The following is a 24,072-nucleotide window of genomic DNA, read 5'->3' on the forward strand; positions in this document are numbered from 1 at the left end:
AAATATATATTTATTGTATTTAATTAAAGTGCATCAACATAAACAAAATTGCAAAGGCAAACCCTTTCTCTAACTGAAAAGTCACTGTGCAGTGTGCAACAAAGATTGTTAAACATCCAAATTATTGGAGAAAAAAAATCTAAAAAATCGATTGTTTGAAAATCGATTTGACCTACCAACTTGATTTTTAAGTCAAATAAATTTTTCCCAGCCCTAGTACAGTTATAATAATTAGGGATGCACTGATATGAAAATTTTAAGCCGATATTTTGGCCGATAATTTTTTTTATAATTTCGAGAGCCTGATTACATAAACAAAAGTCTCATCATTAAAAGCCATATCCCAAACACAATTATAATGATGTTCTTATTATAATTTTATGTAGCCTATATGACAGATTCTGCGCTCCACATGTTGCAATTAACTTTTTGAAGTGATTCCAATCATATTTCAAGCAATTCAAAACCATCATGGTGAGCAGTGTGCATCTGAAGTGTCTAAGCTGAAGGAAATAATCCATTATTTATCGACCAAATTTTCTTATCAGGCCGATTACGATAACATTGAAAATAAACATATATCAGCCGATACCGATATGGTGACCTATATATCGTTCACTATATACACAGTAATATATATAGAGAGAGAGAGAAAGAGAAAGAGAAAGAAAGAGAGAGAGGTCTTTGATGTCTTTGGAAAGACGCATCGCACTTAGCATCATTTAAAATACAGAAAATACATACAAATGGAGTTTCCAACTTGATGATGTCATGTTATGCCATGCTGTCTGGAATGATTAAAAATAATTTTAACATATGAATAAATATGGCAATGTTATTTTATTTAGTCTCAGCAGACTAGATCTGCAATGCTACTGCTGTTGATTATTACTGCTGCTACAGAACAAATATGGACTTGCTACTGCTAACAGATACACAGACACAGTGATGTAAGCATGTAAGATATGCTGCTGATGCTGCTGCTGCATAAATATACATACATAAAATCCACAGCAGATCTAGGCAGGTGGAGGTGGAGGAGGAGGTGCAGGACTAGCCTACAACAAACACTGAACAAGACTATTTAAATGTTGAGTAAGCAATCTCATTGGCTGGAGGATCGGCTTGCGTCATGCGGTAAAGATGTTCTTGCAGATTGCATGTAAAGGACCGATCTGCCTGCGCCCTCTCTATTTATGGCCAGAATATTGTTCAGAAATGTGCTTTTTGTATTTTACAAAAGACTCATAGAGTTTGAAATATTTTTTTCAATATCTATCCCTTTAAGGAATGTTTCCAGCTGTTTGTTGAATGAACATGGAGAAAGCAGAAATGTAAAACGGCTGATTTGATGTCCTAATTGCCACTTCCTGCAGTATTCGTGACAGAACCTTTTATAATATCAGACTGGAAAAGGAAAAGATAATAAATACCTCATTAATATCAAATGAATACCTCAACAGGGTGTCAAAGAGACTGAATATGTTTAGTCAACATTTTTCAAGCTATCTGGCAGTGCCCAATACCCCAGTGATTAAAGCAGCCCAGTTCTGAAAGTCTGGACCAGGATTTAAAAAGAAACTCATTATATAAACAATTTAGATTTGTAGCCAAAATCTGTCTATTCTTTGTGGAAATCTCTCGTCTCTTACTTCTGAACATGGGCTGTACTTGGCACCGAAAACAAAGCTTTGTGTCTATGCTGTAAACAACGAATTAAGCAAAATGTTAATCACCACCAACTCTCACTGATGACATCAACCTGCACTTCTAATTCTTACAGTATCTATCTCATACACAGAAAAAAGGGAGTGTTTGAGGGTAAGACCTGTTATTCACACACAGCTGTCAGAGTCAAGCAGCGCTCAGCTCTAACAAAACAAACTCAAAGATTTGTGGCCAGAAATCAACTAGCCTACTTTAGCAAGAGTGAGAGAGAGGAAGGTGGTCAAGTTTGAGCCCTGCTATTGAGGAGATGTGTGTGTGTGACAGATGTTTTGTGTGTTTGTTCTCACATGAATAAAGCAGTACATGAAACTACACACTCTCAATTAGTCTTAAAGTTCTGAAATTGGTCAAATTATGACATATTTCACTATTTTTAGAACAAGTCTCTTACACCCACCAACATTGTATTTATTTGATAAATAACACTGTAAATATCTTTGAAATACTATTACAAATTAAACGTCTGTCTTCTATTTGAATGTATATTTACATGTAATTTATGTGATGCAAAGCTGAATTTTCAGCATCAATACTCCAGTCTTCAGTGTCACATGATCCTTCAGAAATCATTCTAATAGGCTGATTTGCTGCTTAAGAAAGATTTATTATCATCAATGTTAAAAATAGTTGTGCTGCTAAATATTTTGGTTGAAACAGATTTTTTGAATCTTTTGTAACATTATAAATGTCTTTATCGTCACTTTTGATCAACTTAATGCATCCATGCTGAATAAAATTATTGATCTCTTAAAAAATCATACTCTCCCCAAACTTTTAAATGGTAGTGTACATGATGTGTAAAAACCCTAGCAACCGCATAGCAACCCACAGCATCCTAGCATTGTGGCTGTGCTTTTTAATTTTCCTTATTATTCATGTCTTTTTTACATTACAGCCCATAAAGGACACAAAATAGAACACCATCACAGTGTCAAGGCACTATTTTAATGTTATTTTCTTTCTTCAATGATCCAACGACGATGTAACTTTCTTATTAGCATGTCATGAAATTAATTTAACCTGGCTTTACATTAAGTGAAAATATATGTGTGCTATTAAACATGATGGAACATGCAAGACTAAAGTCTGATGAAAACATTAGCCGTGATTATTATTCAGGCTTTTCTCGGCTTTGAAGAGACTTGGAGAACCACAGCTGAAAGCCACCACAGCTGCCAAAGGCACCGCGAGCGAAAAAAAAACTAACTATTTTTATATAACTTGCGCCCGGGCCAACTGTATTTGTGGTTGGTGGAAATTTTTCCTCGCTTGAGTCATTGAGATCACTTGCTCTCGGTTGTTTGCCCCTTTGCGCTCTTTGATCCGCCTTTTCTTGCCTTCGCTCTATCTGTCCCTCCTCTATTCCCTCCAAGCACTCAGACGGATGTAAAGCTGTCTTCCCTGACCTGCACTAACATCGCAATCAGGACCAGATACAAACACAGTCTCCGTAGGCCTCGCTGCCCGGCCGTAGATCAGAGCTAACGCTGCTGTGTGAGTGAAAACAGTTGGTCTGGGGCGATTTGAGTTTCACCTTTGACCTATAGTTGTTCTCAGTGGACTCTCTTTCTACGCTTGCCAAGAGAGACTGCACACACTTTTGTTTGTTTGCTTGGCTTTCGACTAAATAATTGTCTCCCAAAGTACAGTAGCGCTGGAAGCATACTGGGAAGTATACTGGGAAACGGATGAAGATCTGATCGTTAACATCAAGTTGTATGTCTAAACATGTCTTTGGAAAGATGCATTGCACTTAGAATCATTTAAAATACAGAAAATACTTACAAATGGAGTTTCCAACTTCATGGTGTAATGTTATACCATGCTGTCTGGAGTGATTAAAAATAGCCAGTCGATTTAACAAAAGTGTTTGTCATCGGCCTTTAGCAGCTTGTGTAGTTTGAGTGATTCATCCTTCACACTTCTATTAAACTACAGAATTCCATTTATATTAAGACAGACATTTTGGCTTTATCAGTTGACTAAAATAAAAATTGTATTATACTGTATATTATTTATTTTTTGTTTATATATGTATTATTTATTGTCTGTCTGTATGTTTTATTAGCATAATATATCTTTTTTTAACGTTTTATTGTGTCTATCCTGTTGAAAAGGCCAATCATTTCAGAATTCTGAAACATCCAAGACAAGTAGTTTTATTTTTTCTCTCTCTCTCTCAGTCTGAAGTACTTTGCAACAAACCCCTCTTGATTTCCACCATCGTTTCTGCCAGGATGTAATTGTTCTTAATTTCCAAAACCCTTCAGCTCAGATTTAGCTTCCATTTTTTCCAGTGTCTATTTCTTCAATGTGTGGCCCAGATTCCTGCAGCGGGTCTGTTTCTCCTACTGTATGCAAGCGAAATGTTCCTCTTCCCAGGTTATTTCAGCAGCCCTCTCTGTTTTTCTGTGCTTTTGTTGAGGAATGCCTCTGAGACGCAGTCACCTTTGAGTAATTACCTTCTCATGTTTCATGTTGAAAGAGCTTCTCTGTTTTACAGTTATAAAGAGCAGAGTGAACGGTGTCCTCAGTTCTTATCAAGAGGACGGCTGTTTCAGAGACGGGGTATTTCGGATTTTTCCCTTCGTGTAGAAGTTAACCACTTGCAAGATGAGATCGATCTGTTCTCTTGCTCCCTTTATTCTTCTACAATTTTCTTTAATTAGTTCCCCTGGAACCATGGAACTCACTGACTGTGCTGTGTGTTCTGGTCTTTATTAAGACATTCATGATTAAAGTTCGAAAATGTCTATTTAAAAAATATATTTTTAAAATGCACAAAAGTCATTATACATCAAAGTATAGACATATCAAAGAATAGTTTCAGCTTAGATTAAATCTGACATTTTGAGAAATGTTTAAAATGTATAAAATGATGTCATTGGGATATTTGCATATCATAATATCTATCTGTCTGACTGTCTGTGTCTGTCTATCGTTCTACTGTCATTCTATCTGTCGTTCCATCTATCATTCTACCATCGTTCTATCTATCTGCCATTCTATCTATTGTTCTATCTGTCGTTATATTGTTCTCTCTATCATTATATCTATTGTTCTATCATATTACCATTGTTCTATCTGTCTCATTCTATCTATCTGTCTATCTATCTGTCTACCTATTGTTTATTTTATTTGCTCGTTCTTTCATTTTATTGTTCTATCATTCTATCTGTTGTTTCATTATTCTATCTACTGTTCACTCTGTCGTTCTAATGTTTGTTGTTCTTCCTTCTCTTCTGTTTCTTTCTCGACTGTAAAACAACGGGCCAGGCCTGTTTTGTTATTTTGTGGACCAACTAATTATTGCATAAAAAAATTAAGGCATATGCCCAAACTGAGTGTATAGAGTTTGTTTAAAAAAAAAAAAACAGGCTTTGCACATACTGAGCGCAAATGGCGAAATATGCACACCGCACGCTGTATGCATTTCCTGATGAAGTATACTTACGAAGTGTACTTTATACCGTAAGATTTACATTTTAAAATTGGCTTCTTAAAACTATGATATTTCCTTCCAAAAAAATGCAAGTTTAGATATTTATTTTTTATGTTTTAATAATTGCCTTGTGCTCATTTTCTTAGTTTTTCACCCTGAAAATCTGCAGCTTTCTGGCGTGGAAATCAGAAGCATGTGTGAGGTGAAAGGTTTAGAGCAGGATGGATTTATGTACCAATCATTAAAATACCATCTGATGCCGATGAGCGAAGGATTTGCTTGTTTTTAGAGAGCCTGAATTTGTCCCGAGTCCCTGATCTGAGATCTGTTATGCTGTGGGCTGTATGGCGGGTTAGATGGGGACGAGCTGGCCCTGGATCAGTGCTTTGGGAGGAGGGGGTGAGAGCGGTCAACACGAACAGGAAATCATCAGCGCTGTGGATAAATATGGCAGTGTGCCTCGGGCCCATATTAAAGAGTCACACACACAAAGAGCTCTTGTGTCTAGACTGACCGCTGCATGTGGCTTGACTTTCAGTGAAGAACGAGTGACTCGCAGGTTAAAAGACTGTTGGTAGAGGAGGGGTGGAATAACTTCTTTTCAAATCATTCAGCCTCCTCTCTTCCTGCTGTCATTAGAGAAATCAAATGAAATTTGTAGAGACCTTAAGAAGGTTTGTTTTAACTACAATTCTAGTAGTTGTTTAATTTCTGAATGTTTGAATTATTTTAGTATTATTCAAATAATTTGATAGTATTTATATATTATTGTATAAATTATATTGTAGTATTCATATTGTAGAATTTATTAATTCTTGCTTTTATTTTTTTTATTTTCAGTTTTCATTTTTATTTAAATTTAAGTTTTAGTAATTTTGTGCTTTCGTCTTTTTTGTTATTGTTTTATTACTTTAATTTATTAGCTTTAATTTATTTTTTATTTTATTTTTATTCATTTTAGTGCATAATCTAACACTTTTTTTATTTCAGTCAATTGCCTTAGTTTTGTTTAATCTTTTCTAAGCTTTTTATCTAATATTTATTTTATTTCAGCCTCATTTCAATTAACACTTTTTTTTTTACATAACAATAACAACACTGATCGTTATAGCATACTATCATACTACTCTTAAAATTGTTTCTCTTACCATATTTTCTATGGCAGAAATAATATATACAATTCTAAATTTAGCCAAAGACTGTTTTTAACCTCTTAAGTGTCATGGGCCCACCGGTGGGCCCAAATCCATTACATATTTAAAACAGTAATAACCTATACTAAACCTAAACTAATCTTGACAAACTATATATCATTTGAAAGCTTACAATCTCTAGTTTCCATATTTGGTTACTGATTCTCAAAACAAATTACAGAGGAGCCGTAATTTATTAATTTGCAACAAGAATATTTTCATACTCCTAGGCGTGTTCAGACCTTTATTTTGAAATAGCAATGAACATGAAAAATCATGAAAGAAGGGTAGAAACCAGTTTATTTTCATGCCAAGAGTTCAAAAGATGGCAAGCATTCAATTATTTTAGAAAAAAAAGGTCTGAAAATGTTTTAAATATAAAGAAAAAATAATAGATTCACCATTTGTGATGTGGCCGCGAGCTATAACGCACATATGTGTTCTTTTATGTGTTTATTCAAGGTTTAATTCATATCAAAATCTGCCAAACTTCCAATACTACTTCTGAATAGGATGTCTACTTTATAAATTGTATGAAAATTGTGAAAATGATGGTTCAGATCACTCAAACCACATATGGAAATGGAGGCGCCCTTATATGGGCAGTAATGGAGTCTGGTTGTGACCTAGTGAAAAAGTTTGGTACTGCGCCCAAACAAAATCTTACTGAAAGCTCATTTCTTGAGATATCAACCTAAAATTTGAAACACAACTTGTTCAGATTTTTGGCTTTGATTTTTTTGCAGTTTAAGAGTTGTCCAGGTTTTGAAAATATATATTTTATATAAAATATGAATAATTAATTTTTTAAATCGTACATTTTCATAAACTCAAACTTCTGTAACTTTTTTTCTGTTTCACTTTCTTAATTTATTTCACTTCTACAAAAATCTGCCAAATGTCTTCTTTAAAACAAGACCAATTTTATGTCTATATTCCAAAGGATTCTTATCCTATACCATTTAAGTTTGGAATGTGCATTTTCATGTCTATTCAAAAAAAGGGGGGGTGACACTTAACAGGTTAAACTGATAGTTCCGCCCCTAAACATACATCATTGGTTGAACCAGTGTGGTTTTGGTTGTTTGCTCAGACAAACACAATACCATTTTGACACCGTAGTGCCACATTCTTTTTGGAGAATCATCTTGGCTCACTTATATATATCCACATTAAGATTGTTTGCTATTCCAATGTTCCAGTGATCCAGTATTTTCCTATATACCTTAATGTGGATTGACAACTATACTATAAGTGATCCATCCAAAAGACAATTCTGCTGAAAAGTGTGAGAAAAACTGTGGCACTATCAAAAATTATTCTGTTTGTTTGAGCATCACAACAAAAAATGACATTGCAACATTGTTTCATGCAATGTTGTACATTTGTAGTGGTCAACTGTTTGTTCTGACCGTTCTGACCAATGGTAGATGGTGAGTATTCAGAGAAGTTGTTTAAACACATCATTGGCTCAATTCGCAATAGCATATTATACTCAATATTTGAAAAAGTTACAAACTTCCCCTTTTAAGCTTATTTAGTATGGAAGAAAGCTCTGTATAATTCAGAAAGCGATAGATTAAACCATGACGGTTTGATTTTGTATCACCCAGAAGTGGTTGACTTTGCGAGTACAACTTGATAAATGCATTAGTTAGCTTATTGTATTGCTACTTACCAAATATATTAATAAATGGAAATAAAAAATGTATTTGAGTTTGAAAATTGTTTGAAATTATTTATGTGGGAGGAAAGAGACCAAAGGGGAAAACGAGAGACATGAAACTAGCAGAGATATGTTGGAAATCAAGTCCTTAGGTCAGTCAAATATACAGTTTGACATTCACAGTAGAATATCACAATTGACCAATCAGAATTAAGGATTCCTGTTTTTCCAGGAGTTGATTGGATGCTGTGTTCTAAACTAAAGAGAGGGTCTCATTTTCCCACGCCTCGAGGCATCTGTGCAACATCCTGCCCTGAAAAACGTGTGCCATGATCAAGACATATGCAAACACTTACAGAAAGAATCTTACAATTCCTCCGATGAGCAATATATCGACTGTATATCTCGCTTTGCATTAACAACCCTTCCGTTTTAAATTAATGTAGCAGCTTTAATGTTTTGCACATTTGACTTAATATAAATGGTTTATTTTTTTTAATTTGCTATGTCTGCTCGATGGTGGTGCTATAATAAACCTTTATGAGTCGATCCATGATGTCATGCTCTGAATGCACAGATACTGATCTTGTGGGAGAGATCGACCCAGCGAGTCAACACCGCCCGGACCTTCAGACTTAAGACTTCATACGGCCTGCGCTGTGATTACCGTTAAGCCATTTTTATTACCGTTTTTACAGCCTCCAGGTGTTTGCTCATGAACACGATTGCGAGTTTGTCTGGAATTGGCCCTTAATAAGCCCAGCCTGTGACAGAAGCTCTTGACTCATGGCTGGTTCATTGACTGAACAAACTAACCTCTCGAGTCGGGGCTCTGCTCTCCTGATGGAAACACTCTTGGACCTGATGTAATTCGACTGAATGGGATTCGAGGGGCAAGTGAAATGGTCTTCCTGCTGAGCCACTGAAATGCTTGATTCAGTTGTCCCTATCAGTCAGTTTTTATATGAATGCATCTCCTCCGGGTTACTGCCCGCCAATCAGTCCCAAAAAGTTTTCAATTTTTTTACCACTCTCATCCTCTCTTAAAATGTATATATTTAATTTGCATTTTGTTTAATTTTAAAAACCTAATGTTGCTTTCTTTCTATTTTTAACTTTTTCATTCTTGACTAGTGGTTTTAAATTCAGCTGGAATGATTTTGTCCCTGTTTTTTGTATTAATATATTAAGGTATCGGGTATTGAGATGCGTTTTGGTCGATTGGATCACAAGTGGACGAGGCAGACACATTACCGTTTACACCTGCTGTTTTAATCCGTCTCTTTTGTCCACTTTTGACTACTTCTGTCCTGATTTCTTCTAAAAGAGGGTCTGTGGGCAGGTAAAACTATACAGGCTTTTTCAGATCTTTCAATCTAATAGATGAAATAAGCTAACGCATTTTACATGGGAACGTGCCCGGAAACGATGGAAAAATAGCATCAGCTTTCCTTTCTGCTCTGATAAGTCTGTAGACTATATTTGGTGACTGATTTTCAAAATAAATACTTTATTTGGCATAATTTTGTTTCTTTTTGTCCATTCAAGCACTGTCTGAAGCGGTGTTCTCTGTGCACAATGGTTTAAAAGCATTCACTTGGGGGAGAGTGTGATCATATATTGTAATGCTAGCCAAAGGATGATGAAAAAAGCGGATGTTGCTTTAATTGCGTAAAATATTTTACCGCGTTAAACTGGAAAAAACAATTATCACGTGCTTTAACACGTTAATTTTGACAGCACTATAAAAAATATTTAAAAATTAATATATTTTTTTATATTCCATTTATATTCCACAATAAATATCATTACATTGCAGCATGTTAAATTTCTGTATATTTAAAGTTTTAACATACTATGTTGTTGAAATTTGTTTTGGTTTATTAAAGACGAGTTTGAACCCAGGCCCACACACGTGAAAAGCAAAAACCACTGGACTTCTTGTTTTGTTTATCTTCTAGTAGCTTCTTGTGACTAAGTACACTTTTTTTAGGGATGTTGCCCTGGGCCAGATGTCATATCACCATTAGAATTTAGGGTTCTTCCATCACAACACAAAAGTTCACCGGCCCACAGCCATTACATATACAGTATATCCTATACTAAACCCTAAACTAATCTTGACAAACTATATATAATTTGAAAGCTTACAATCTCTAGGTTTCATATTTGGTGAAGGATTTTCAAAATAAATTACAGAGGAGCTGTAATTTATCAATTTGCAACAAGAATATTTTCATACTCCTAAGGCGTGTTCAGACCTTTATTCTGAAATAGCGATGAACATGAAAAATCATTTTTGAATGGTAGAAACCTCAGTTTGTTCATGCCAAGAGTTCAAAAGATAACATCCGTTATATATATTTTTTTTTAAATGGGGGGGGGGGGGGGGGGTGACACTTAAGGGGTAAAAGTATGTTTTCTTTTCCATCAAAACGTGCACAAACACATGCTTCCACTCTTACTCACACAACCTCCCACCTAAACGTGCACACACAGGGGCCTTTGTTATGTCAGGAAACCGTTGTATAAATAATAATGTTTCATTTTTTAAACAACTCTTTTTATGGGGTTTAAAATCCTGTGTAAAACAGTTTGACTGGTCTTTTGAATGCAGCTTAGTTTAATGTTGTTTGTATCTCTGCAGGTATTGGTGGCATGGAGGAATTCATTCTCAAGTCGGCCACCATCTCTACATCTCCTGCCTGCCCACCCTTCACGCCAATCAACTTTGAAGCTACGCCCATCGTCAGAGTAGCAGTCGAGCCCAAACATCCAAGTACGTGTTGATGAGCAAAAGCAGCTACATACCAACACAGAACACAACACATTCACCTTGAGTACTATTTTGCATTGTGGTGCAGCAGGTAAAGCATTGCAGAAAACTATCCTGATACATAAAGAAAAAACAACTGATAAGCAAAGAAGAGTGCATTGACTCATCACAATGACTCAACCGTATAAATGAACAAGCGGTTATTTTTTTCTCTGCCGTGGGGCAAGTTCTGAATGTAATAGAATTTTTTTTAGGGTACATATTTGGTAAGCTTAGTTTATTTTTTCAAGAGTGTGTAATGATTAAGTTACAGAACGTAGTTTTTGTGTCTGTGTATGTGTTTTTTTATTGTGATTATTCGCACCCTTTTGGGCTAACAATCTCGATAGATACCACACTTATTGTGAAATAAAGCATACACCATTTATCTTCTTTAAAGGGATAGTTCACCCAAAAAGGGCCCACAGAGAAGGAAATGAATAGTTGAAATAAAGCCGTTATTTTAGTTTTTATTGCGCACAAAAAGTATTCTCGTTGTTTGATAACCTTAAGATTGAGCCACTGTAGTCACTTGGACTATTTTAACGATGTCTTTAATAACTTTTCGGGGCCTGCAAGTTCATTCCCTGAAGAAGTCTATGGAGGAGTGATCAAGCTCTCAGATTTCATCAAACATATCTTAATTAGTGTTCCGAAGATCCAACATATCTTAATAGGTCCTACGGGGTTGGAACAACATGAGGGTGAGTCAATACTGACAGAATTTTCATTTTTGGGTGAACTATCCCTTTAACACGTTTATTTTGTCAACACTTAGTTTCTTTCTTCAAGTGTGTGAGATGATTAAGTTATACATAACGTAGTGAGCTGTCCTGTGTATGTGTCTATGTATGTGTATATATTGTAGCGGGAGGAGCAAACAACAGACACTGTGGGAGTGGTGGCAGGCCTCGGAGAGGCATTTATTAACATAAAGAAACATATAATGTTCAAAAATGGGGGAAATAAAATGTAAAAAAAAAGGGGGATCTGGTGTCCTCGTCGTGCCAGGGAATCGTGAAGGATGGGTAGTGACCAGAAGCGATTGGTCCGCTTCTGGTGTCCGGCGGTCGCACAGGCTTCTCTCTCTCTTCGGTCTGAGGGGCGAGGGGCGGTGGCTTCGGATTAGTGCCTTGTCCTCTTTAGGCCACGACAACCGGGGGGAATAGTAACCCGGCATCCTAGCCAATCAGCGGCGTCACGCATGATTCTACATTTCGAATTGCGGGTCTGGCGACTCATGTCTTCAGTGGCGCGGGAATCCCTCTGCGCTCCCTTCCTGGACCCACGAGACACCAGCATGCATGCACGGGGAAAGAGACCGGTCTCTCGAGGACATATATATAATGTGTGTTTCAATATATTAATTTTGTATTGCGATTCACAATCTTTTTGTGCTATTAATCGCAATTAATCACACACTTATTGTTAAATTAAGCATACGCCATTTATCCTCTTTGACACGTTTATTTTGGTTTGCTTTTTTCACAATGAAGCACCCATGAAAAAATATTTTGAGTATAATATCCAAATTTAGAGAGTATAGTATGTGTACAGTGCAACAGCAAAGAGCTTGTTGAATTTTAGACAAGCCAAGTTGCAATACCAAACAGGATCACATGGAGATGCCAATCAAACCCTAAACCAAGCGCCTTAACCTGACAGCATTATATACCTACTACAGTACATGGATCCATTCAGAATTACTAAACGCAGCAATATACACATGACACAAGTCAAAACATAATCCTGAAAGTGAGTGGAAACAACGTGAATGTACTAAATAATGTCTAAATAAATGTGCTAAATAAATACAATGTGCGATCTGAGCATTAAGAGCGCACATAGATGGTTTTCTTGCGCATCAATATAATGGACTTGCACTCAAAACACACACTGAAATTAATAATTCATGGAAAACCTAATGTGAGTCGCTATTCTCTCTGCCATCTCTGATGTAATCAGCCTGGTTTTCTTTACATTATTGCTTTTTTGAACTGATTGTTTGAATGAGTTTGATTACTGAATCATCGGACTGAAAACTTTCTCAGAGTTTAGAGGCTTAAAATGATCTAATCACAAACAGAGAAGGGAAATCGGGTTATAGAGTTAAAATAGAAATTTCCACCTACCAGGGTTACAGGTGCTTGCGTCGTTGTAGATACTCAAGGTGATAAAGTCCTGACTTCTACGATCATCTAACTGCATGATGTAAATTACGTTAAAGACGCTAATTATCTTGCTTCAGTAACTTATCTGCAGTATTTCCCTAAACTTATTTTAACTCATTAAGGATTTTTAATTAATCGCATTATGCATTGCATTGAATTTTATCTTTTATTTTGTTTTACTGTTTGAACTAAATTTTTTGGTGAATACTGCCTACAATGGCAGCTTCCAATGACTTACCATAAAATAGATGCATGAGCATACAGATTAAATTGTCAACTCTAATGGGTCTCTAAGGTGCAAATATCCCTCAAAAAGGTGCTTTAATGGTGACTTCTCCAGGTTCACTCAGAGGTTATTCTCATTAGCGGTGTCAATGATGGCATGGAAAACCCGGCCGTCTCAACGCATCACACTCGCTCATGTGGGACGCATTAGTCACAAGCACAGCTGTAATGAGGAAGTTAAATGTTTCCAAGTTTAGCACACCAAAGAACTGTCTGATCTTGATCACACACACAAACACAAGATCTCATTGTGAGGGAGATCATTTTCCCAGAGGGCTGTTTCAGAGTTTAGTTTCATAACCATAACTTCAGCTGCCTTCAGGTCAGGAGAAGCCATCGCTGGTGAACACTCACCATCTTTATTAAAAAGCTCTCATCGTCATAGTGTTACTGCTGTCAATACAACATGTTCCAAATGAATTTGCTTTGATGTCAACAGCACTTTTATTTGAAGAGAGAATAGGAGGCTGCTTTTAAGAGATCATATCATACATGTTCTATTATTTTGCCCCCACCCTCGAGGTCTGCTTCTAATGTTAGTGAAGATTTGAACCCAAAACAGTTGTTATGCCCCTTTGACACCCTTAGAGTTTAACAGGACATTTTTTTGCTGCTTTATATATTAAAATACTCTGTTTGTGAAATAAATAACAGTTTTTGTGCACCAACATGGGCTGAGGTTTTGCTTTCGGGTCAATATAGTTTACGTGCATCCTTCAACAGCCTCATGTCAAGTCTCCTTTATTTATATAATAATAATAATGATAATTCATTACATTTATATAGCGCTTTTCTGGGTACTCAAAGCGCTTTACATATGGAAGGGGGAATCTCCTCAACCACCACCAATGTGCAGCATCCACCTGGATGATGTGACGGTAGCCATATTGCGCCAGAACGTCCACCACACACCAGCTTACTGGTGGAGAGGAGACAGTGATGAAGCCAATCAGTATATGGAGATGATTAGGAGGCCTTGATGGACAGAGGCCAATGGGCAAATTTGGTCAGGATGCCGGGGTTAAACCCCTACTCTTTTTCCGAAGGACATCCTGGCATTTTTAATGAACACAGAGAGTCAGGACCTCGCTTTAACGTCTCATCCGAAACACGGTGCTCTTTGACAGTATAGTGTCCCCATCACTACGTTAGGACCCACACAGACCATACAGATTTCAAAGCAGCTCGTAATGAATTCATTCCTATTGAAACAAAAGGTGTGCATGTAAACATAGCCATTGATAACAGGAAAATTATACATGCAAAAGAGAGTTAATTTCGGCCGTGAAGCAGCTCTAAAAAAAATGTCAAAAAAAGAAATGCTCACACAAGTGTGTGTGTGTGTTTGCAGGTGAGATGCCGAAGCTGGTGCGGGGTATGAGACTGCTGAACCAGGCCGACCCTTGTGCCGAAGTGTTGATTCAGGAGACTGGAGAGCATGTTCTGGTCACTGCAGGGGAAGTGCACCTTCAACGCTGTCTGGATGATTTGAGAGAGAGGTGAAGAACCACACACATATGTGACCAGTCACGGAAACTAGGGACACAAGTCGGTTCTGGTGCATTTTGAGTTATTCATAGATTCTGAGAGTGTAATATCCAAGCTTTCCAACGATGTGTAACATGTGGAAATCTGATAATATTTGGAGAAGTTGTGGCCATTTTAAAGTAGGCACTTAAAAAAGCTCAAAGAGGAGAAAACGAGCTAAAGATTGTGCAGTTCTCACCTGTCTCTGCTGCTGGGGGTGACAATAGGGCTCATTTACATCTCATTTAGATAAGCCATACCCCCTGTAAAGCTCCTCCATGTGCTTTACAGCTTTTTTTACACTTCGAATGAGTGCACTTCTGCCGCACTAGGCGAAAAACAATTGTGCTGCCCCTCTATTTGCAACGTACCAGCAACAACACACAAAGACCAATAATGCCATATAGCCTGCATATAACGCGAAACCAGCAACAACACATAAAGACCAATATGCCATATACATATAACGCAAAACCAGCAACAACACACAAAGACCAATATGCCATATAGCCTGCATATAACGCAAAACCAGCAACAACACACAAAGGCCAATATGCCATATACATACAGTATAACGCAAAACCAGCAACAACACACAAAGACCAATATGCCATATACATATAACGCAAAACCAACAACAACAAACAAAGACCAATAAGCCATAGGCCTACATATCTATAGCGCAAATAGTACGCAACGCTCGTGTGCCCAAAATGTCAACAATATTAAAGTTTATGTAGGAGGCAAATGCCTGCTGGCATTTTTCTTTAAGCAGTCATTTCTGCAATTTTCCAAATAATCACATTTCACCTCCTCAAATTACTGTTGCAAATCTCTTTACACCACTTTCTTATGTGCGTATACACACACAAATGAAATGTCCGCAAGCACATTATATCATCAGCAGGTTCAGCATCTTAAATAACGACTAAAGAGCAAATGAAGCTTAACTTACATTTCAGAAACACGCACGGCAGGCCTTCATCGCAGCAGCAAAGGTCTTAACTGCATCCTCTATTTCGATTCTCCGTCACATATGAAACAGCCAGCCACCGCTGTCAGCGAGCCGAGCCGCCGTATTGAAGCACTGAGGGCGAGCGCGCTGCGCCCATACCTCCGGTTCAGTTTCCCGAGCCCACGAAGTGCGGCGAAAACATTTTCGGTGTAACTGCCAGACGGTTCATCTCGTCTGCGACAATCTTTGCGGCATCCATCTTCATTGAATTTTGATATCAGAGAGAGCTGGCCAGAGCACAGCATAATAAGTAGCCATGTGGTTGACTTGGAGGGCGGGGGCAAAAGCGCCGGGTTATTCAGTATGGAAATACACACAGACAATGACACGCCACGCCCCTACTGCATGATAGAATCTCCGAAAACAAGCCGATTTCAACCTCAAAATGTAAGCTTTTAAATATACCAATACTGCTATCTCAAACATGGAGAGGCTTCTTCGTGATTTCAATTAACAGATTCTCCAAAAAATTGAAAATCACCAATTTTGAAAAAAAACTCTTCTTTCTCATTTTACTCGAAAGTTGTGCTGCCGACTTGTGTCCCTGGTTTCTGTGACGGGTCACATATATACACATAATATACACAATAACACAAACAGTACTTAGGCCCGTTAGTATTTTTACCAAAAAATAATGGTTTCAAGCCAGCTATTTATGCCTTTTGCTATAGTGTGTCAGTAGGAAATATCAGTTTTCTGTTTCCTACCGACACATTACAGCAAAAGATTGAAATAACTGGTTTAAAACCTTTTATTTTTTTGGTGAAAATACAACGTGCCTAAGACTTTTGCACAGTACTGTATATACATACATATATACACACCACCATTCAGTTTGGGGTCAGTAAGATTTTTTTTTTGAAAGAAATTAATACTTTAATTCAGTAAGGATACATTAAATTGATTAAATGTCACAGTAAAGACATTTATAATGTTACAAAAGATTTACATTTAGTATTATAGTATTGGTAAGCCAGAATGTTCACAGACAGGAGATTTATTCGATGCAGGCAGCGGCTCTATCAGCTGCTTGTCTCCTTCGCTGAACGCGCAAGGAACTGTGATGTCAGCAACAGATTTACATAGTAAAAGTTGATTATACAGTGAATCCTATGCGGAGCGTAAAATTTTTTGTTTTTTTGACAATCTTTATAATAGATGTGTTGTCAGATTTGAGATTAACCGTGGTGCAAGTGCATGTTGAACCGTGGGTTGAGAACTGTACGGTTTGTTTTTTTACTGTATTTTTGATCAAATAGCCTTGGTGAGCATAAGAGACTTCTTTCAAAAACACTCAGAAAGATGTGTTTACCGTCATACCGAGTCTGCAGGTATATTAAACTGCATATTAGAAGAGAAGAAAGAATATGACAGCTGTCGTGTAGATGCCCACAGTGAGACTGGGTTCTTTTTATTCATGTGTGTGTTGTTTTTCATGCTAGACAACATGGAGCATTGATTGTGTTGTAATTCTGGATAAAACAGAATTATTAAAGGGTTAGTTCCTCCAAAAATGAAAATTCTGTAATTAATTACTCAACCCTGTCGTTCCAAACCCGTAAGACTTTCGTTCATCTTCAAAACACAAATGAAGATCTTTTTTTTTGTTTTTGTTTTTTTTTAATCTGAGAGCTTTCTTTCCTCATTGAATGAACCTCATTGGTTCTTACTAAAGCTCAAACGTGCTGCGTAACACGAGAATGAACCTCATTGGTTCTTATACGTCAAGCGAACATATAAATATAAAGTGTATAAAGCGATCGTGTCTCTTCGTAAAACTAATCCATATGAATTGAGCAGTTTAGTCCAACATTTTCTGATTTCTTTATGAACTTTTTGAAGTGACAAAGTTTCAGTTGCGTAGCTGACTATGGAGGGACAGAAAGCTCTCAATTTCATCAAAAAGGTCTTCATTCGTGTTCCGAAGATGAACGAAAGTCTTACGGATATGGAATGAAATGAGGTTGAGTAATTAATGACAGAATTTTAATTTTTGGGTGAACTAACTCTTTAACAGGAAATAATGCAGCTTGGTTGAATTGTGTTGGGAAAAATTATTATTTGGTTAATAATATTTTTTTTTTTACACCTGGAAGGCAAGGTCATGTCATAAGCATAGAATGTCATTGCATTATGATGAAAGATTATGAAACAAACACTTTCATTAGAATAACGTGCACTGGTGAAACATTTACAACACAATTAAATTGTCAGTTTTGATTTCATGTTTGATTTGCATATTTTATTATGTGATATGTGATCACATTATCAGATCTCTGCATTTTGTTGGTCCACTTTCTGTTTCTTTCCCCTCCCCATTCTCAATCATCTCATACTATTTCTCTCACTATATCTCTCTGTCATCTATCATTTTCTCTTTCTCTCACAATCTCTGTTTCACTGCGGTGGTTGCAGATCGATATCTCTTGATGTCGGTCTTTGAGCATTGAGCCTCCTGTACTATTGCAGAGCTTAGACTAATTCACACCTATGTGGCTTCTTCTCAACACAGACTGACTTGACAAATTATTCATGGCTCAAACAAGGCACAGTTTTTGCTTGGATTGTTTTATGTTTTTTGTTTTTTGGCTGCAGTTGTGACACTGTGAATGCAGCAATAGGACATTCAGGTGATTTGGGGAAAAATAAGTATAATTTCTTGATTCTATTGGACAATAAGCACATTAAATAGACTTAACATAAAAAAAGCTCAATATAGCATGTCTACAAGTCAAAAGTGATCAAAGAATAGTATATTATATATGTATGTATATATATATATATATATATATATATATATATATATTATAGTTGGATTTGACACATACCTTTATAATTAAAATGTTGAGATGTTTTCTCCAACTTTAATAAGACACCAGGGTATATTTGGCGTGCCCTTTGGTTTTGCATTCTATAAATAGCATATCCACATAAATTAGCAGCACCACCTGCTAAACATTGGTTGGAGCGTTAGCTGCTAAATCCATCACATCTGCCCTTTGCATATCAGTAGCTGGACCTTTCCTTCAGTATTTTCTAACTCCTTAATCTAGGTCAGACTGTGGGTCTTAAAAATATTAAAAATTTTCTAGCTACACAATGATGAATTTGGTTTGACAATTGAGTATTTGCAATTTTGTGGAATTGTATCTGGCTATGTTGTCTAGTGTAGGTATTTATGTTTAATTAGGTCAGTTTTATGAAGAAATATGAAATATGCAAGTCACATATAAAAAGTTATATGTGTAGTGCAAATGTGCATTGAGCTAAATACAAGTTACATGCTTGGTCATAAATGTCGCAATACATCTACTAAATGTTATTCAAACGGTGAGATTACATATGAGAAAATGTGCTATACACTACATCTTCCTGATGAAAATTTGAGAAAGCGGACATACAGCAAAATATTTGAGCTGTCAGGGTAAAATATTCAGTTTAGAAATGGGATGAGGACAGTTGACTTTTTCATGCTCCATTGGGTTCATTCCCACTAAAAACTGTGAGCATCCTCACTCATCTGGATGTCAACTTGATCAAAAGTAATTTCATGAATTCATTACCAGTACTCATTCGAAGAAGGAAAGAAAATCAGTGCGTTTGTTTTGATGTGCAAACTGCAAATGAAACAAGTTATTTTTTGATAACTTCTGGCACTGTTTATGCATCTGCCTGGTGCATTTTAAATTTGAATTACGTGACTAGTAATTGGTAAGGTCTTCTGTTTTACTTGCAAATAAAATTGGCCACAATATATGGAACCCCACCAGAATGGCTTTTGTTGTGATTTCTATGTGCCGCTACGGTACAGTGTTGGCCTCGTGTCATGGTTTGTTATATTTTGTTGTTCCAGAAACTGTCCTTCATCTCATTGATAGTTCTACAAAATCAGTTTGAGTTAAGACCTGCGAGAGATATAGACGAGGGGCAAATCGAGTGAGAAAGTGTCACATTAACACAAAGGAGTGGGAAGCCAGAGAGGGATATGTCATGTTTTGTGGATGTAGATTAAATTTGACGGTCCTGACTTGGCTCTGCTAGAGCAGTGATTGGCTTGTGAAATCGCACCAGCGTTCCATAGCTAAAAATGTTGTAATGGTGTAAGGAGACACAAATGAGCTCTTATCCACTCCCCTTCTGGTGCTCTGCCTCGAGCTGCGGGCCTGTAAATTAACACAAATCTCTCGCAGTGTTATTTTGTCCTGTTTTCAGGCGTTGTGAAGGGAAGACTCATCAATTTGTTTTGTTGTTTTTTTGTTACATTTTCGCCAAAGCATTTTCAGCTCAAGTGCTGTTAATGGGGCTAGAGATCCTTCAGGTGTAATTTGGCTGAGCTGTAATGGACTCCGTCTTGTCAAGGTTTGAAAAGCTCCGACTAAAGAACGAGATAAAAACATACTTAAACTCCCCATTGATTGAGATATGTTCCTGTTTATATTCGCCTTGTTTTCTGTGCCTGCTTTCTTTCATTCTTTCTTTACTCTGCTCGTCCCACCTGCTCTCCCATTCTTTTCTTTATTCTACTTTTATAGAAGGTCATATAAAAGCCATGTTTAATAGGCCTGTTTAGGATTCCAAAAAGCCTGCAAGGTTTGCGAAATTAAATGTTAATTAGCTTTTCAAATAAGTATTTACTGAATGCTGACGGTAGATGAGAAAGGGCCTTTGGTATTCTTTTTCACATACGATTTATTTTCTTATTTTCTTTGTTTAACAGTTCTATCTATAAAAGTATTAGACATAACTGTTAAACCGAGACTATAAACTAATTAAGTGTGCTCAGGCGCTGGCGTTTTCAACGCTGTCAAAATAAAAGTCCGCCGGGCCATCTAAATAAAAGTCCCGCTTACGACACATCAGTCAAATCGAAAATGTATCTGCCGATAATCTAAAATAAAATTTAAAAAATCATATATCCTTCGACCACTACAGTTAGGTAGTGCACTGCATTTCACATCGATTTTAAGATCAGCTGTTATAGAGGGGACAAGGTTCGCTGTTTGACAGCACCAGTGTATTAGATCCCGTTTATTAAGATGTGTTTTGGTTTATCGGATCACAAGTAAACGATGCTAAATATACAGTAGGTGTAAACAGGGTCTAAAATGTTTTGAGTTTGTCCAATTTCCACCACTTCCAGAGAAAGTCGAAAACGCATAAGATCGAATTGCTTTCGTGGTGTAGACGTTCGAACAGCCACTAAAAACCGTCCGCTCTCCGCCTACTGACCTAACGCGTAAACATTATGGGAAGCACGCTAGCCCGACGGGATTTAAACTTTGTCGGCTGAAGACCCAAGTGTGGTTTAAAGATGAAAAACGTACCAAGCTCAATGTTCTCTCACCATTCCTGATTTCTAACACGAATTCACAGTGTTCGGCGTGTTCTTGTGGCTATCAGAGAAGAAACGAAAGCTGCTGCTCTCCATGTGTTCTTTTTGCTTAAATTGCGTGAGCTTATTTCGTCCATTAGATCGAAAGTTCTGAAAATACTCATACATTTAACCGTCCATAGACCCTCCCCTCAAAGAAATCAGGACAGAAGTGGTTGAAAGTGGACAAAAGAGACAGATTAAAACATCAGGTGTAAACAGGTATGTGTCTGCCTCGTCTACTTGTGATCCGATCGACCAAAACGCATCTTAATACCAGGTGTAAACAGGGCCTAAGTTGCAACACTGCAGGTAAAGTCATGTGATTAGTCCTCCTGACCTCTCAATACATCTGCCTTCTCCTACCTCATTAACTCCATCATTTCTGCTACTGGAGGAGAAACCATGACATTTTGCTGATTGTTTAGTTTTGTAGTAAATGGGCTGTTATTCAGTCACTAGCTCTTTCCCCTCAGGTCAGAAAGAAACAGCAGTATGAAAGGAAAGACAGGGTTGAGGACCCATCAGACGCTGAGCTGTAGGTTTGGAGTCTGTAGGGGTCAACCATGAGGTCAGGAGAGTCTGAGGTCAGGCGGCCTGCAGCGTTTACTCCACAGTCTGATTGGCGTTTAAAAATATCCTGTCAGCCCTCTGTGTCAAAGAAGTTCAGCGATAGCTTGTCCAGACCTCTGGCGCAGCGCCTGTCCTCAGGCCATTTAGAACGAGGTCATGCCATGCCCTTAGTCACGGGATGATGACATCACATCCTCAGCAGAAAATGGGTCAACTGCCAGAACACAGAAGACAATCGGACTTTACGCACACTGATTGATTTAGTTAAAGGAAACGTATTGCTTGTTTGTTTTGCCTATTATTAGCAATTTTGTCATTGAAAGGCGTTGTTAATTATGCCGTTTGTATCAATATGCTACATAAAATGCAATTGAATATGTGCATCTAAATAGAAACTAGAGGATAAACAGTGGGCCACTAATTGTTGTCTCACTTACTGTCAGCAAATTTATCTAATCAATTATATGGCCACATAAAATTTATTTGACTGACTAGTTGACTGTTTGAACTAAAGCATTCAGTCCTGTGACAGAACAGCAGACTATTGTTCACAAACAATGAATTTGAAAATTATGATGATTTTTATGGTGAGCCAATGATGGTAAATAGTAAAACATCAATTTCTTTATTATATTATAAACGTTATATATGTTTTTCCTGTTTGGCTGTCCTCAAATTTGTATTATTATACAGCTAAACTGATAAACTATATTTCAAAAGCATAAAAATATATATGTATATGTATATATATATGTATGTGTGTGTATATATATACAGTAGATATTTTTTATGCTTTTGAAAGAAGTCTGTTATGCCTAAAGCTGCATTTATTTGATAAAAAATACACTTTTCTCTTTGAATATATCTCAAAATGTAATTTAATCCTGATGTGAAGCTGAATTTTCAGCATCATTACTCCAGTCTTCAGTGTCACATGATCCTTCAGAAATCATTCTAATATGATGATTTGCTGCTCACAAAACAATTCTTATTATTATCAATGTTAAAAATTGTTTTGCTGCTTAATATGTTTGTGGAACAATAGAAAGTTCAAAAGAACAGCATGTTTTAATGTCATTTTTGATCATTTACACTTTATTTGTCGATTATACTTTACTCGTCTCACTGTTCTCGGCAACAGTTTTTCTTATTTACTTCCCATCAAATGTTTCAGAATGTTAAACTAATTCTGTAAGTAGTTTGAGAAGAAAGGTACTTGGTAAGTGTTTACCCACAATACTGATTGTTTTATTTTAAAAGTTTTTTTATAATAATGGCCATTTTAATTGTCAATGATAACAGGAACACATTTCTGGTTTGAAAGCCCTACTGATGGGACTGAGGGAGTGCATTAGACAGTACAGGTTGTGAAACACTTGAGTTAGGAAATAAAAATAAATAATGAGGTTGATGAAGCATCCAGTGAGATGTGATGGTAACTGTGAAACGTATTGCACCTGGAGCTGTCGGTGTTGAGACAGCAGCGCCTGCAGATGCCCAGTCAAGGCTCTCTGGAGGACTCTGGTAAACATTTTCCACTGGATTATCTGCTTTCCAAACCGTTCTGTGGCTGTCTGGATCTAACTGGATTACTGAATGTCTCAGCGAAGACAGCAGTCATGTCAACCGTCTGCTCCACTTAACAAAGCCTAGTGACCCATGAGACCCAAGTGTCCAACTGTCTCCATTAACCAGTGACCCAGAGTGTGTAGGTTCCTCATTAGATTTAAGCCATTATCATATATCAAAACAAGCAGTATGTTTAGCTACATATAAACACAAAACAAATTGAGTAACCCTGGATTTTGACTCTCTGGCTGGATATGTTTATGAAATACTTAGAGGTGTGCTCGCATCTTCCGGCAGAATGTTTATGTCCGTTTCCTCACGCAGACAGAAAGAGATTAATGTGTATTTTAATAATATCTGCATGAATGGCCCATTGTAAATTAGATTTTACTGTGCCTAAACGACGTGCTTGAGAATCAGTGTTAGGCTCTTACTGTTGGCTGAACGCCAGTCTTGAGTGTCGGCAATAATTTTCCTTCATGTCCTCCCAGTAATTTTGAAAAGTAAGCCCTTTTGTTCCTCTCTGGGTATTTACTGTATTTCATACACTGTGGAGTTGTGCTCTGCACAATGAAAATAAAGTTGAATCTAATCTAATATATTCCAGTGATGTGATATGTTTTTTAGGGTTGTCACAATACCAACATGCAAGTAGTCAATACCAATACCTGTGATATTGGGATTCTCAATAGCTATTTCAATACCACAGCAAAGACT

General features: G+C 37.0%; 1 protein-coding gene across 3 annotated transcripts in view; it reads left to right on the forward strand.

Annotated features, from left to right (window-relative positions):
- The window catches only part of efl1 (elongation factor like GTPase 1), a 117,467-nt gene that overhangs the window by 61,178 nt on the left and 32,217 nt on the right, over window positions 1-24,072 (forward strand). For all 3 annotated transcript variants that reach the window (XM_077227990.1, XM_077227992.1, XM_077227991.1), the window contains exons 16-17: window positions 10,677-10,808; window positions 14,652-14,799. In XM_077227990.1, the coding sequence (XP_077084105.1) occupies window positions 10,677-10,808; window positions 14,652-14,799 (280 nt within the window). The remainder of the gene's footprint in view (window positions 1-10,676; window positions 10,809-14,651; window positions 14,800-24,072) is intronic.

This window comes from Siphateles boraxobius, unplaced genomic scaffold, assembly GCF_051911475.1.
Source record: "Siphateles boraxobius isolate OS27281-9 unplaced genomic scaffold, OSU_SipBor_1 130, whole genome shotgun sequence".
In the NCBI taxonomy this organism is placed as follows: domain Eukaryota; kingdom Metazoa; phylum Chordata; class Actinopteri; order Cypriniformes; family Leuciscidae; genus Siphateles; species Siphateles boraxobius.